This window comes from Gambusia affinis, linkage group LG03, assembly GCF_019740435.1.
Source record: "Gambusia affinis linkage group LG03, SWU_Gaff_1.0, whole genome shotgun sequence".
NCBI lineage: Eukaryota > Metazoa > Chordata > Actinopteri > Cyprinodontiformes > Poeciliidae > Gambusia > Gambusia affinis.
In genome coordinates, this window is record NC_057870.1 from 25,665,985 (window position 1) to 25,681,042 (window position 15,058).

At 39.4% G+C, this 15,058-nt stretch overlaps 1 protein-coding gene across 11 annotated transcripts in view; it reads left to right on the forward strand.

The window, feature by feature from the left end:
• The first annotated feature begins 141 nt into the window (after positions 1 to 141).
• Positions 142 to 15,058, forward strand: part of clip1a (CAP-GLY domain containing linker protein 1a) — a 28,686-nt gene continuing 13,769 nt past the window's right edge. For 2 of the 11 annotated variants that reach the window (XM_044111029.1, XM_044111035.1), the window contains exons 1-15: positions 519 to 727; positions 4,537 to 4,840; positions 5,497 to 6,035; positions 6,627 to 6,751; positions 6,858 to 7,074; positions 7,174 to 7,371; positions 7,459 to 7,550; positions 7,632 to 7,692; positions 10,742 to 10,846; positions 12,837 to 13,721; positions 13,825 to 13,941; positions 14,092 to 14,149; positions 14,263 to 14,346; positions 14,487 to 14,643; positions 14,790 to 14,922. In XM_044111029.1, the coding sequence (XP_043966964.1) occupies positions 4,750 to 4,840; positions 5,497 to 6,035; positions 6,627 to 6,751; positions 6,858 to 7,074; positions 7,174 to 7,371; positions 7,459 to 7,550; positions 7,632 to 7,692; positions 10,742 to 10,846; positions 12,837 to 13,721; positions 13,825 to 13,941; positions 14,092 to 14,149; positions 14,263 to 14,346; positions 14,487 to 14,643; positions 14,790 to 14,922 (2,862 nt within the window). In that variant the 5' untranslated portion in view covers positions 519 to 727; positions 4,537 to 4,749. Of the gene's footprint in view, positions 294 to 504; positions 728 to 4,536; positions 4,841 to 5,496; positions 6,036 to 6,626; positions 6,752 to 6,857; positions 7,075 to 7,173; positions 7,372 to 7,458; positions 7,551 to 7,631; positions 7,693 to 10,741; positions 10,847 to 12,836; positions 13,722 to 13,824; positions 13,942 to 14,091; positions 14,150 to 14,262; positions 14,347 to 14,486; positions 14,644 to 14,789; positions 14,923 to 15,058 lie in introns of those variants that run through there. The other 9 variants (XM_044111030.1, XM_044111034.1, XM_044111040.1 and 6 more) reach the window with 9 other exon arrangements.

Below are 15,058 nucleotides of genomic sequence, written 5' to 3' on the forward strand. Positions count from 1 at the left end.
CTTTTACATTCAATTTTATTTGTCAGAAATTATTGACATGTATCTAAGTGTTTTTAATTTAACTTAAATGATTTATTGAAGGATTTATTCACGTGGCAAATATTTGCGAAGTGAGTGTTTGGTCTTGTTTGAATAGAACATCTTTGGTCAGCACCCACCCTGACGTTCCTGTTGGCCGTTGAATAGGCGGCTGCTCGTGCGGGATCAGAGCAGTCGTAGTTTTCTACTTAGCTAGCTAGCCAGATCATATTTTCTTTCCTCCTGAAGACGGAGCCTGTTTGGGAACGTATCAGGTCTGTAGTAACTCCCACCAAGATCGTGTATTTTTGCGTGTCTCTCTGTCCGTTTGTGTCTGATTAGCAGGATTGGTCACACCAGGAGAAAGTTGTTCAGGTGCTGTTGACGTTACTTGAGGTGTTAGTTGAGCTAAGTAGCTAAGAGCTCTTCCGACCACCGGCTTGTTCTGCTCGGGCCTTTCGTTACTTAGCAACTAATCACGTCTGTTTGTCAGCGGGATATCAGATTGGGGATTCGAATAAGCCGGGAAGGTGACAGTTAAGGCAGCAGACTGCGGAACTATCCACACAGGTGATCCAATCTCGCTGGTCTTAATGCCGACGCTCAACTTGTGACAGCAGCAGTGTTCCTGCCTGGGCTTCGCTGACATTGCGGAGTCTTTCAGACTTGAGGAATTTGTTCCACTCGCTCGGCTCACGACGTTTTTAAAGTGAGGGAATCTTCTGACCGTTTTTAAACGTTAGTGCCTCCCTGGAAACAGGCTGTTTAACAAGACTGTAAGATGAGTTAGCTGACATTTTTGGTAGTACATCATCTGCTACCAGATGTGCCACCTCATCGTCTGATTCTAATCCGTTAGCTTCAGGCAATGAGGTGAACAAGTTGTGCTAATAAGCCATGTATTTGACCTAAAACGAAACGCATTTTACTGTGTTAAAATGACACTGAAAGACTGTAATGTGTCACTAAAGCAGAAGCGCTATAATGGACTTTGGATCTGTGTTGTAGTTTAAAGGTCTGATTTCGGCTTTTATGATTTTGCCTTTCTGATTCAGAGAAAAGCAGCTTAGTTTCTGTTGGACTTATTAAGGCTGCAGTATGTTTTGCCAAGAATGTTTACTAGTTTCCTTCCTATTTACAAAAAGAACATTAGGGTGTCTACAAGCCATTATTGTGTAGATTTGATTTACACTATTCATCAGATTGTTTTCATTTGAAGAACAATTCACAAAACATAACTGTCCAAGAAAATCATTCAAGAAAATACAATATTCTGGTTGGACATTGTGTCTTACATATTGTATGTATGTAGACTGTGAGGATTATGGTAATCTAAGAACTGATAAAACTTAAGACAGAATCTCACCCTTTCTGCTGCTGCTCTTTCTGTTGTTTTTTTTTTCTACACCTCCTCTGTCAGTGCCAGCAGGGGCCTACGTAATCATCTCAGCAGATGTTTCCTCACTGAGGAAGAGCTAGAGTTAGGCTTTGCCTTATGACAACAGAAAGGAGTGGGAGACACTTCATATTACAAGGCGTTCTTATTTTTTGTGGGGTGAGACATTTTTAAAAAATGTCTCCCCTTTCACTTGAGGTAGATCACAGACATTTACATCAACCCTGGGGTGTGGAGGTGTCCTGAACCTGCTACACTTGGTTGCTTGTTCATTAAGTCACTGGCTAATATTAACTCACTGAAGGACACTGTGGAATGAAAGCTCACTAGTTTGTGTAACAATTTCCACTCTCAAATTAGATAGCAATAAACAGCTCTTATATGTTGTGAAGACAAATGTATGGACATTTTTTCATCTTGTATTTTTATTTACGATTTTGGGGGAGGTTTTCAGAACTACCACTTGAGCCTGCACTATATTTTGACCCTCACTTTAAACATGAAGGCTGTTCATGTTTAAAATGAAGAGGTTCAGTTCAGTATTCCTGCCATGTAGGAATTTCAGTTCTGTTTTGCAAACTAAAGTCTGTGTTTTTGTTTACATTGGTCAGAAAAAATAAGGGACTATTATTGAAGTTATTACTTGGTACTTTTCATTTTAAAGGGCATATATGAGAGTTATTATAACATTTTCTGTTTTAGTTTTGCTTGGGCTTGTAGGACACAACAGTACTACTCAACATCAAGAAACGTCTAAAAAGAAAAACCAGGGGGGAAACGGGGCCTCCAAAGAGTTGAATTCATAAAGTGAAGATCTTTGTGGAAATTAATTTAATTAGGAGGAAGTCAGGAAAAATGTTCTCAGAACGACATTTTTGAGACTTAAAAGAATCAGCACAGTAGAGGTGTAAAAGGGTTCTCTGGTAAACTCGGTCTGCCTGTAATTCACCACTAGTGAGTAACAGCTTGTGACAAAGGTTATAATTGGAAACACAAAGGTTCTGCCAGGATTATAACTCCTGCTTCAGTTCTGACCAGCATTGTTTCTTCACTAGTACATACATCAGATACAGTACATACAGGTCTCACATTTCCACACATAATCAGCCTGAGTTTTTATTGTGTGTATTTAACTGCGCCACAGTAACATGGTGTAATGTAGCTTAGTTTCTTGTGCGTGTTCTGGCTCTAAAAGTTAAAGATAAAGCTGCACTTGTGGTTTTTGAAATACTACAGACTGCAGATTCAGTCAAATGCTCTCGCTTTCATTTGGCTTCAACGTTTAGAAAATAAGTCGTATCCAAAGCTAAATGACATGGGTAAATATGCAGGAGGAACACTTAGAGAGAGATTATTGTATAATTCAAACTGTAGACATCAGCTGATGTTGTTTGGGTTGCTGCTTCCCTTAGATCCAAGACTTTAGTCGTTTAATAATCTTTGGACAAAAGGTGTTGGAAGCAGAGTTTCTTTCAACATATTTATGTATTCTACCTCTAAAATGTGATGCTTGACCTATTGTCTCTTGAAAATTTTACAAAGCACTGAAATTTGGCTTCAATTCAATCTGTAGATTAGACTGGGAGTCAGAGGCAAAAGATTAACATTACAGGGAAAATTTTTCTCCTAGGTGGATCATCTGTAGTTAGTCGCATCAGCTCACCGATCACAGCTAAAACGTCATCTTGCAAAACTTTAAAGGTTTGTGTTGGACATTAGTTGAACCAATGCAAGCATTTTGGCTGTTTTTTTTTTTATTTCAGTTGGATAAAAAAATAGAGATTCATTATTTCTCTGGCCTCCTTTTGAAGGGAGAGGTCTGATGGGAATCATTCATGACACATAAAGAGAAAACTGGAACACTGCATTCAGACCAAGTCATGCCTGTAGATGGCTGTCCTTTTTTCACAGTTGTCTTCAGGGAGATTTAAGAGCTTCTCTTTATTCTATCCAACATTTTTTTTGGGTTTTTGTTGCATGAGGCAGCAGTCTGAGCAGAAGAGTCTAGACATCACAAACCTCTGCTACTTCTTCCAACCATGACATGTAATCTGTCCAGCTACTTTTAATTCTTTCTTGAGGTCTCCACCCATTGTCTCTCCTTTATTGTTTCGACAGTTAAAGACGGTGTAGCTCTCTAGCGTTTTCATGACTGAAAGGTATGTTTCTGTTTTCCTTATCCTGCTGAGCAAGATTTCTGTGGTGTAAACTATTGTGGTATTTTCCTGGGAGGGGATTGTAAAGCATGCCGACATATTATGCATGTTTAATGCCATTTTGTCAAAAAAGTCAAACTTGTTTTGCTATATCAGAAATTATCTGCTCTTTCTATGGTGACATGAAAACTGCAAAAGGACAGTCGTAACTATGTGCGGTGGAGAATTAATTTCCTCTGCTCAGCTTTGCTTCATGTTTGTTTAGCTTTCACTCATCAGGAACAACAGTGCTCATGTTCCTTTTTTTCTGTCTCCCTCTTCTGTCATATCGTTCTCTGTGTGAAGCAAATATTCACACGAATAGGTCCAGACTTCTCATTAGATAGCCTTGAAACTCACGTCAGGGAGACTATTACATGTTTTATTCTATCATTAATGCAAGCATTGTGATAAACACCAAGCAGAGGCTGTGACAGAGCCTTATTCTGGTTGGTGTCTGCTATATCTGACAGACAGGATAATCTGCTGCTGGTAGTGGTCGTGTTTCAGCTGTAATCCCGTTTTAGGAAAGCTGCCAGTGAGCCAGGCATGATTTTAGACAGCAGAATGATTGAGTGAGAGAAGATTTCTAGATCAGTGTTGCTTCTCATCGAGGTCACACGATGAAGCATTAAAAAGTTCATGATGTCTTAACCAAAGGCGGCAAATCGGCTGGCCTTTCTGACGGGATATTTTTAGATCCGTGACTCTGTGTTCTGAGAAGCCTGTTGTCATAATAGCAACACAATGCTTGTGCTAAAATCAAAGTAAATGACAGTGACTGCAGGATATTTCTGCTTGCTATTAGATTATGGATTTATAGTTTACATGGTAAGTCCATTATTGATCTGTGGTTCTACATGCACAAAAAAAATTCCAAAAAATGTTAATACATTTTTGTTGTGTTTTGTCTTTCTGTGTCAACAGGGTTCTGTTTTGTTAGTGGAAGCGTTCCTCCCTTTTCCCCTTTTTCCTGTTTTTTTTTTTTCTTTTCTTTTTGCTAACTTTTTTACCCGTTCATTATTTGAGGAGAGAACTGCTTCACCATCACAGACCTGGAGAAATTTGTTTTGATGCTTTTGAATCAGCCTTTACCCACTGAAAGACACAAGCTTTGTGGGTCGGATCACTGCAGGAAATATGAGCACAGCCAAGCCCACTGGGATCAAAGCTCCTACCAAGATAGCTAGACCACCTGGAACTGGAGCCCCAAAGACCAACCCACCCACAGGTGTAGTATGAATCAGCAAAATTATCCCTTTTTGGCTTTTAGTGAAGGTTCTTCTTGAAATGTGTTCTGTATACTATATTGCTGAGTTTTGTGAGCTTGCTAAATAAATTAAATTGTGTAAATTCTTCTACTTGTGCTTATTTACAACGTAACAACTGGAGATACTCTGATCAAGCTAATCCTGGCCTATGCTGATTTCTGATTTTCTTATGTTTGCATTGGAGACATTTTTTCCCTTAGTTATAATGCATAAAGAGGAATAAAATGCAGACTCTTTGATGAATGTAGCAAATTTTAATCACACTGAAAATGAAGGAATTGCAAAATTATCTTAATTTATGTCAAAAGTATATATGCCTAAATTTCATTCTATACTTGTGAAACAAAAATAGGAAGAAATGCAACAAAGCACATAATGCTTGGGGAGTAGGGGCTGTTTACTGCCTTATATTGATTGAAGTTCTTGGATTTGTTTGTATTTTGGTCCATCTAACCCAGATCAGAATATTGTCAGACTCTCCAACTCCATCAGACTGATTGACTGACGGACCTCTGACAAGAATGCATAAAGAACTCAATTGGCCGTGTTTCTCTTTTGATCTGTCTGACTAAGTCATTGACTTAATGGAGGAACTCTTCTCTTTTTATAAACGCAGCTAAACCTGGTGTGGCTGACAAAGCAGCTGTTGGCGATGGCAAGAATGCTGAAGACGAGTTCCAGATTGGGGAGAGAGTATGGGTGAATGGAAACAAGCCTGGCTACATACAGTTTTTGGGAGATACGCAGTTTGCTCCAGGAAAGTGGGCAGGAATTGTCCTGGATGAACCGATCGGGAAGAATGATGGGTCTGTGGCAGGGGTGCGCTACTTCCAATGTGAAGCCCTTCGAGGGATATTTACACGCCCCTCCAAGTTGTCCCGCACAGAAGGTGATGCTAATGGGACCCAGACTGCGCCACAAACCCGTGCACCGTCTCCCACCCCTTCAGTTGGAAGTGTGGCCTCCCAAACCCCTGCTGCTAAATCAACCTTGCCCTCAAGTGCTACCACCGTCGAGAAAGCCTCTTCCGCCGCACCACCTGCAGCAGAGCCTTCTGACCTAGCAAAAACAAACAGCGGCTCTGTCTCCAACCTCTCTGAGAGTGGCTCCGTCAAGAAGGGGGAAAGGGAGTTCAAGATGGGCGATCGTGTGCTGGTAAAGTTGGTTTCCATTGATGCTTTTTTTTAAATTTATTTCAGGATTGAGACCTAATTGTGATCTATGTCTCTTGGTGACATTCGTATTTGCATGGATGGTAACCTTGAAGCCACATGTCTCATGAAACTTCTTGCAGCTTCACATTTCTAACACTTTTCAGCTGTTTTAAAAGCATTTTACAAAGTTAATTCCCATCACTATCTGCTTACAGTGCTTTCAGTCTAATTAAATGCTGATGAGCACTTTCCTTCCTCCTTAGAAATTCCCTTTTTTGTCTCTTGTTTCTGCCTGAAGGCTGTTTGGCATTCTATCCTCACATGAAGTATTGCTCATGTAATGGGGCTGCAGAGTAAAGTTACTCACCATTACCAAATATAGCTTCTTGAGACCTATGCTGCTGTAATGTTTTTTATTTTTATAACCATTAATTTCCAGTTCGAACATCCAGTTCCAAGCTTAAACACGTTTGTTTCTGTTGCTTTTATGGAATGATCTCACTCGAGGTTTATTAGCAAGCAAAGCGGATTGCTTTTTAGGCTTATCGGTTGAGAGGATTATGTTGGCTAATGTTTGGTGTTTTCCTCTCAGGTTGGTGGCACAAAGGCAGGAGTGGTGCGTTTCCTTGGAGAAACTGATTTTGCCAAAGGCGAGTGGTGTGGCGTGGAACTGGATGAACCTCTTGGAAAGAATGATGGGGCAGTGGCTGGCACTAGGTATGAAAGCCACATGATTCACAAAGACTAAAAGAAATGTTTTAATAAACCACACACCTTTATTCTAAAGTTGAATTATTCTCACTTTGTTTATTTTTGTCTCTAGATATTTTCAGTGCCAACCTAAATATGGCTTATTTGCTCCAGTTCATAAAGTCTCACGTATTGGCTTCCCCTCCACAACTCCAGCCAAAGCAAAAACAACAGCTCGAAAAGTAGTGACCACACCAGCCGGGCTGAAGAAAAGCCCCAGTTCCTCTTCAATCAGCACCATGAGCTCAGTGGCGTCCTCCGTCAGCACCAAGCCAAGCCGAACAGGCCTGGTGAGACGTCACCACTCTTAACATTGAAATCTCACTCTCATAAACTTGTTTTATTCGGTGCCTAGCTGTATGGTCATGCTGGTTTTTCTGTTTGACCAGCTAACTGAAACATCATCTAGGTATAATCGAAAGATTTCGGGCACCACAGCACTGCAGGAGGCCCTGAAGGAGAAGCAGCAGCATATTGAGCAGCTAATGGCTGAGAGGGACATGGAAAGAGCTGAGGTGGCCAAGGCCAATAGCCATGTTAGCGAGATGGAACAAGAGATCAGCCTGCTCAGAGAAGACCAGGAGCAGGTTGGCTCACAAATTACAAGTTTGGACATTGGATTCTATGCATTCTTTTCAGTCAGTATTAAGGCTCTTGCTTTTTTGGTTTTGAAGATGGAGGCAAAGATGGATCAGCTTCGTTCCTTGGTGGAAGCTGCAGATAAGGAGAAAGTAGAACTACTAAATCAGCTGGAGGAAGAGCGCAGGTGAGAATTGTATTTGAGACAAGCACACCTTCACATTAGACACCGTTTCTGAGCTTATTAGGATATTTAATTGTTTAACAGGAAAGTGGAGGATCTTCAGTTTCGAGTAGAGGAGGCTTGTATTACCAAAGGAGACCTGGAGGTAAACTTGCAACACATAATATCTCAGAGGAAAAGTGCAAGATGTTCAATACAAATATGGCAGGAATATTCATTTTTATTATGGCCAACTAGTTCCAATTGTTAAAAAATCTATATATTTTTACTAGTAGCATGTGCTCTAACATCAAGTATAGTTCAACTCAATATCTTCATTTAAATAAAATTTACTTTAAATCTTTGATTTTCAAAAGCTAAATCTTTTCCCCAATGTGTCTCCTGCAAGATGATTCCAGTTGCATTTAACTAGCATCCTTTGTCACAGAGTTGCAGTCTAGGTAGTTCAGTTCATTTGCTTTTACTCTTATTCATATAGAACCATCTACTTGTCTAGTTAATTTGAATAGGTGGTTTCTAGTTTTATCATATGTTAGCAGATATGCAGTCAAATGAAAGTAAAATAAAAGGATCCAAGAAGAGAGGCCCAAAAGCCTCCATTTCCAAAACCAGGAGATGGTTACATAACCAAACCCAATCTCTATCAATCGACCTAAACCTGTTATTGTCAGGCATGAGTCGATTACAAACATGTTACTACTCACAGGAAAAGGGATTAACAATTGGTTTTAAAATTTGCTTTGTCTATCAGTATAAAAAACAGAACTTATTTTACTTATTACTTTTTTAGCATTTTTATGCTAAAAAAATGCATAAAAATGCATTAAAGTCTCAATCAGGACTTTAAACAGAAGTCCTGATTGAGAAAGTAGAACAGCTGAGGGGCTTCTGTTTTCTCTGTATCTGATGAAAGGACGTATCTGTTTCACAGCGCTACGTAGGAAATTATAGCTATCATGAAGTCATCCGAGTTTGAATTAATAATAAAAATGAAACCAATAGGATTAGAACTCCTCTTTTATCACTTCTTTACTTCTGTTCTAACAATTTTTAGTAGCATTTTAAAGCTACTTTAAATGCATAAAATGAAAACAATATAACCAGGTGAAAATATAATTCCTTTAATTTTGAACTGTTAAAGTTGATGCTCAGCTGTGATTTTTGGTGCCTTTCTCTCCAGTAATGTGACCTTATGACTTGTTCTTGCCTCCCATCCTCGTCTTTCATGTTGGTCCAGTGCTCAGCATGAAATCACTGGATGCTCCCCTGTCAGTTCACTTCACCGACATGAATCCCTCTAGGCTATGCAGCCAAACGTAATGTCTACTCAGTTTGACTCGCACGCTGTTTTCATGTTCCAATGGAAAATAACTTTAAAAATAGCAAACAAATTTCAGTGATGTAAATCTTTTTTTTTTTTTTTTTTCCCCATAATCACACCTTGCTTGGTTCTTTACATTTGATTAGATTCTAAACTTGAGCTTTATAAAGGTGTAATCATTTCAGAAGAGGTCCAGAAAATACATGCTATGGATCACTGAGCATTTATTTAATATAACTTCTATTTTGATTTTTAATATGAAACCTAAAGTTAAGATGAGGTTTATCATGTTCACCCAGAAGCACAAATATATTTTGGCTTGAATAAAATCATTTATTAATCTCGTGCAATACTGAGAAGTCAAAACAAATTAATTCTGTCATAATTCAGAGCGATTTCTGTTTTACAGAAGAATAGCCACACAAGTCTTGGATAGCTGGTTTACTTCTGGTTTATTATATTTACAGTTGAAACAATGGCCTTGGCAACCAAGAAAAGGCTTTTTTTTTTTCTGGTATTAAATTGAGGCTAAATGTGGCTATTTATCAAGCTAGAGTTTTACCTTCATGATAGAGGAAATGTCTGCATTAGAATACATCGACCTTACAGTGCCTTGCAAAAGAATTCATGCTACTGTGTCAGAGTACAACCAGAGTTTTAATGTTTTATTGGAAGTTATATTTGATGGACCAAAAGAAAGTTGTGCATTAGTGTGAAGAGGAAGAAAAATGACACACGTTTCTCCATTTTTCGTTTTCCAAATAAAGCTCTAAAATACAAGAAGTAATTGTGTTCACTCCCCTGAGTCAACTCTTTGTGGAACCAATGTTTTCTGCAATTGCAGATCTTTTTGGATGATTTTCTACCACATCAGACTAAAAACTTTGCCTACTTTTTTTTTTCTTTCTTTAAGATCATGGCTCCAGTTCAGTCAGATGGTCATGGAGTCTAAATTGGCTGGTCTGGACTTTGACTGGTCCACGTAAATATGATTTGAATTAAACCAGTGGTTCTCAATCCTTTGTTGAATGCTGAGGAAGTAATGCAATCATTTGAATCAGGTGTGCCGGAACAGAAATTGTTGTTGCCCTGCTCTGTATTCTTTGGCCTTCATGATGCTGTTTGTTCACTAACAAACATGGAAGGCCGTTACAGCTGGATTAAATTGCAGACATTGGGGGGCTCTATTTATTAGTCAGATTCTGAAATCAGTGCTTTCCACTGGGTTGTATTTTAGTGAGTAGTGTGTCGTCACAGATTTGTTTTTGGGAAAATAAATATTTCACTTCTCAAAATTTACCATTTTTTGGTCTCAGATAAAATCTCTGTACAATAAATGGCAGTTTATGGTTGTAACGTGACATGAATACCTTTGCAAGTTGCTGTAAGTTACAGTTTAGTACCGAGGGTGTTACTACTTATGAAAAAGCATTGGTTTGAAACACATGGTCATTGTTGTTTATTAATCATAACAGTTTGCTTTATTCACCAGGTGTCAGTTTTGCATGTTTTTATCTACAACTGCCTGCTACAAATTCATCCCTATGCATTTAGGGGTATGCTTGTCCTGCACACCCATAAACATGCTTGTCTTGTATTTGCCATTACCCATTCACAAGAAATTCCCATTTGCAGCCATTTTGCCTCAGCATGAAATTCCTGCATGTGGTGTCTTCTCATTTCCACCCATTTACGATGTACCGCGCCCATCCAGATCCAATTCCCAAACCTTTCAGTTCGTCACACACAAACACACACAAACGCAACTCACTCAACTCTCTCTCCTGTTTCCCCTCCCTCTCTGTCTGCGTTGGGCTGGCATGTGATGGTGGCACTGGTGTGTTCTCTTCCTCTCCTCCTTGTTTACTAACAGACGCAGACCAGACTGGAGCATGCCCACATTAAGGAGCTTGAACAGAACCTGCTCTTTGAAAAGACCAAAGCTGAGAAACTCCAAAGAGAGTTAGAAGACACTAGGGTAATGAATTCTGCTTGGGGACGGGGGTGCTGCATTGGGAGAGAGGGCCTGAGGCGGGAATACAGAGCAAACAAATGTTGAGGTTTTCAGAGGTGTCAGTTACGCTTAGTATAGGTTTGTACATGTGCAAAGATGTGATTTTTACAGAGTTTAAAATTTATCTTGTACTAAAAATCAGCTTGTACTATAAATATAACCTCAATGGCCACTTTATCATGTACACCTCCTAGTTAATTGCGGGCTAGACCACCGTTTGCCATCATTCCTGCATTAATTCTTCATGGCAGAGTTTCAGAACCATTCCTCAGATATTTTGAATCATAATGACATGATTGCATCATTATACCTGGATGTGCAGGTTTTTCAGCTGCACGTCCATGATGCAAATCTTTTATTTCTCCGAATCCCAAAGGTGCTCTGATGGCCTGAGATCTGGAATATTGAGGTCGGTGGAGCACAGTGAACTCATTGTCATGTTCAGCGTACCAGTCTCAAATGATTTAAACTTTCTGACGGGCTGGATTGTCCTGCTGGATGAATTGATTTACACACTTTGGTTAAAAAAATGGATGGGCAGGTCAGCAGTAATATTTAGGTAGACTGTCCAGTTGCTACCAAAAATATTCCTCACACAAGTCCGCTACTCAACGCTTTTATACCAGGCAGAATGGTTCCATCCCTAAAGTCTGAAAATGATCGGACCAGGCAATACGTTCTCAGTCCATTATTGTTCTAATTCTGTATTTCTGTGAAATATGGTCTCATTTTCCTGTTCTCAGTGGACATAAGTATTGCCTGGTTTGTTTATTTGCTGTAGCCCATCTGCTTCAAGGTTCGACATGTAAGAGTGGATATTCTGCATACCTTGAGCCAATACATTCATTCTTCTCTGACATAGACACTTTTTTTTTCTTTTTACCTACACCACTGTTTTGCTGGGCTTATTTTTGTTAGGAGGCATTTCTACACGTGTATGTGGTAAAGTGGCCAGTAATGTTTATTCAAGACTTGATTTATACTGCATGAAGACAGGTTTTTAACATTTCATCACTAAAACGTCCTCTAAATTTTAACCCAATTCTCTATAAACGCTTTCAACAAGTTGCTCAGCATGAACCAAGGCTTTTCTGATATTGCTGCTTAACCAGACAGACAATCTTTCCCCGTCGCCTCAAATCATTTTCCCAGATGTCCCTTGTTATATTTCTCCAGTCCCTCCTGGCATCCATTTGTCCTGCTTATTTGGTGTCCCTACGTTTTGCTAGTATAAAACCTACTCTGCTCCCCCAACTCTGAGTCCTGGTATTCCTTCATTGTATTGAAGTCATTATATGCACTAAATTCTGATTATAATGTGATTTGTTGTATGAATTTATTTTCCTAATAGAAATATGTGACAAAGGTGGAAAAGTATGAAAGAGGCCGGTGGAACTTTTTGAGTTCTTTACCTCAGCAGAGCCACAGGCTGTTTGCCTCCATGCCATGTGGCATTGATACAATAATTTGTTTCAAAAGAGCCCAGAGCAAATATTGAGCACACATAGTAGACATTTATGTCATTTTTTATTTGGGTTCATGTAATATTCAAATTTTCTGATAGTCTTAGTTTTAAGTTTTCTTTTGCTGTTAGCCATAATCATAAAGACTGACAGAAATAGAAAGTATTATGGACATTTGAGTGTAATGAATCAATATGAGTAAGAATATTAAAATAGCTTTTGGGAATCTACAAATTTCATGTCATTATTTAAATTGTCTTTTGACCACAAGAGGTCAGTATAATTCCTTTTTCTGTGACCAAAGGTTTGTATATTTTATCTTTAGACGTCAATTTGATTCGTTGCTCTATTGTAAAACAGTTTTTATTTGGCCTGTAATGTCATTTTCTATGAGTCGCACAGTAATTTTAGACTCTATTTATGCATTGTTATTATGTTTTAAGATTTCTGAATAGAATTCTGTTGCAAATGAAAAATGTCTGGTTTTTAAGGTTGCTACAGTGTCTGAAAGATCCCGTATCATGGAACTTGAGCGAGACCTTTTACTGCGCAACAGAGAAGTGACTGGCCTGAAGCTGCGTCTTGAGATGCAGCAGAACTCCGAGGACCTGAGTGGCACCCTGTCCCCTATCCTGGAAGAGAACAACTCTCTTAGGGATCAGCTTTCAGCTGAAGAAGCTAAACGCCAAGAAGAGATCAAGACATACAGAGAAAAACTGGAAGCGCAGGAAAAAATCCACAGTGAGGTGGTCGCCCAGCTTCAGGCGACAACTGTAATGCTGTCCAGTGACAAAGAACAACTACAGATGCGTTTAAGCCAAGCAGAGAAGGACAATGCTGACACCGTTGAACTGTGGCGTTCAAAGATGGCGTCTGCCATGGAAGAGCTGAAGGTATCTTTGAGCAATGGTGCAGATCCAGATGCTCAGATGGAAGAGCTTGCAGAAACCAAAAGTGCTCTGGAAAGGCTTAAGGTGGAGCATGAAATAGCTTTAGAAGAGGCTGCAGCCAAACACAAAGCCAAGGCCTCAGCTTTGACCCAGGAGATGCAGGCACAGCTGTCGTCTCTGTCTGAGGAAAAGGAGCGACTGGAAGAGTCACTGCGGTCCAGTGTTGAGAAAGCAGAGGAGCAGCACCTGGTGGAGATGGAGGATGTCCTTGGAAAGCTTCATGCTGCTGAAACCAGGATAAAGGAGCTCGAAGAAAAAGATACCAGGCTGGCACAACAGTTTCAGGACAAGGATACAGAAACCAAAGATCAACAGGGAGATATGGCAACTCTACGCAGCCAGTTAGCAAAAAGTAACCAGGAGTGTGTGGCTCTGAAGAGTCAATTAGAGGAGCTCCAGAACCAAGGAGATGGCAATAGTGCAAAGGTTAGTTAGAAAACACCTTGTGGTCATTTCACGGTTTGGTATTGGGTTTTTTTCGTTCTTTTTTTCTCAGTGTTTTATGAAGATAAACTTTTGCTTACTGCAGGTTGTGGAACTGAGGTCACAGTTGGAAGGTAAAGAGCAGGAAGTGGTCACCTTACTGGAGAGTCTGACTATACTACAGCAGCAGAGGGACATCATGGAGAGCGAGATTAAAAGCCTGGTGAGATTCATAGAACAGTTTTTATGGTTCTCTTTGGGACATGATTGACTTAATCCTCTATTTATTCTGTCCTTCTGCGACTACAATGCCTTCTTGTTTCACCTTTGTCATGTATAATGACATAACAAATAAAACATTTTTCCCCCACAGAATCTAAGACTGCGGCGAAGCACAGAGGAGCTGAATAAAGCAGTTGACACAATGAAAGGTAACCGATATAGTCATTGTGGGACGTTATACCCCTAATGTTTTACCATGAAGAGTTTACAGCTTTTTCCTTCTAAGTTTGCTTGGATTAAAAACGTATTTTGTTTTGGACAGAAACAATTGAGAATCTGGTTAAGAAGAACGAACACTGCACGTCCTTAGCTAATGAATCAGAGACCCTAAGAAGTCAGCTTGCTGGTTAGCAGATTAAAACTGTGTTTGTTCTGTGCTGAATAATTTGTAGTAAGATTGTATCAAGCCAGTATTATGTTGTAGTATATATTTTTCCTATATAACAGCATTTGGACCCTCAATCAGCTGGTCTTGTTTTTCTTTAGTAATGGAGGGAAAACTGAAGTCTGCAGACGAAAAGCTTGAGCAGTTGTCAAAGGACAAGAGCAAGTTGGAAAATGACATTTCAGACATGATGAAGTCGTCTGGTGACAATTCAGTCCAGCTCACAAAAATGAATGAAGATCTGAAGCAAAAGGAAAGGTAATGAAACTAAATATTTCTTAAATGTTAAAATTAGTTTGGTTTTAATCTACTCGTTATTCAAAATTTCAGATCTGTTATACTTGCTGTGTTAGAATAGTTGTTCAATTTTGTAACCTGTTATCTCCTTTGTTGACATTACACAGGAGACTTGAGGAGTTACAGAATCAGATGGCAGAGGAAAAAGAGAAAATGGCAGATTTGGAAGAAAAGCTCCAGAAAGAGCAGTCCAGCAAAGGGCATGACACGAGTGTTCTTCAGGAGAAGATAATTACTTTGGTTAGTATTTCAGGAATGTAACAAGTATTTGAACATATTCTGTTTTATGCTACTAATCTTCCACTTCTCAGTATTTCCTGTGATTTGACTTGAAAACTAACGCCAGTTCCTTTAACTTCTAAAGTAATGCTTCAGA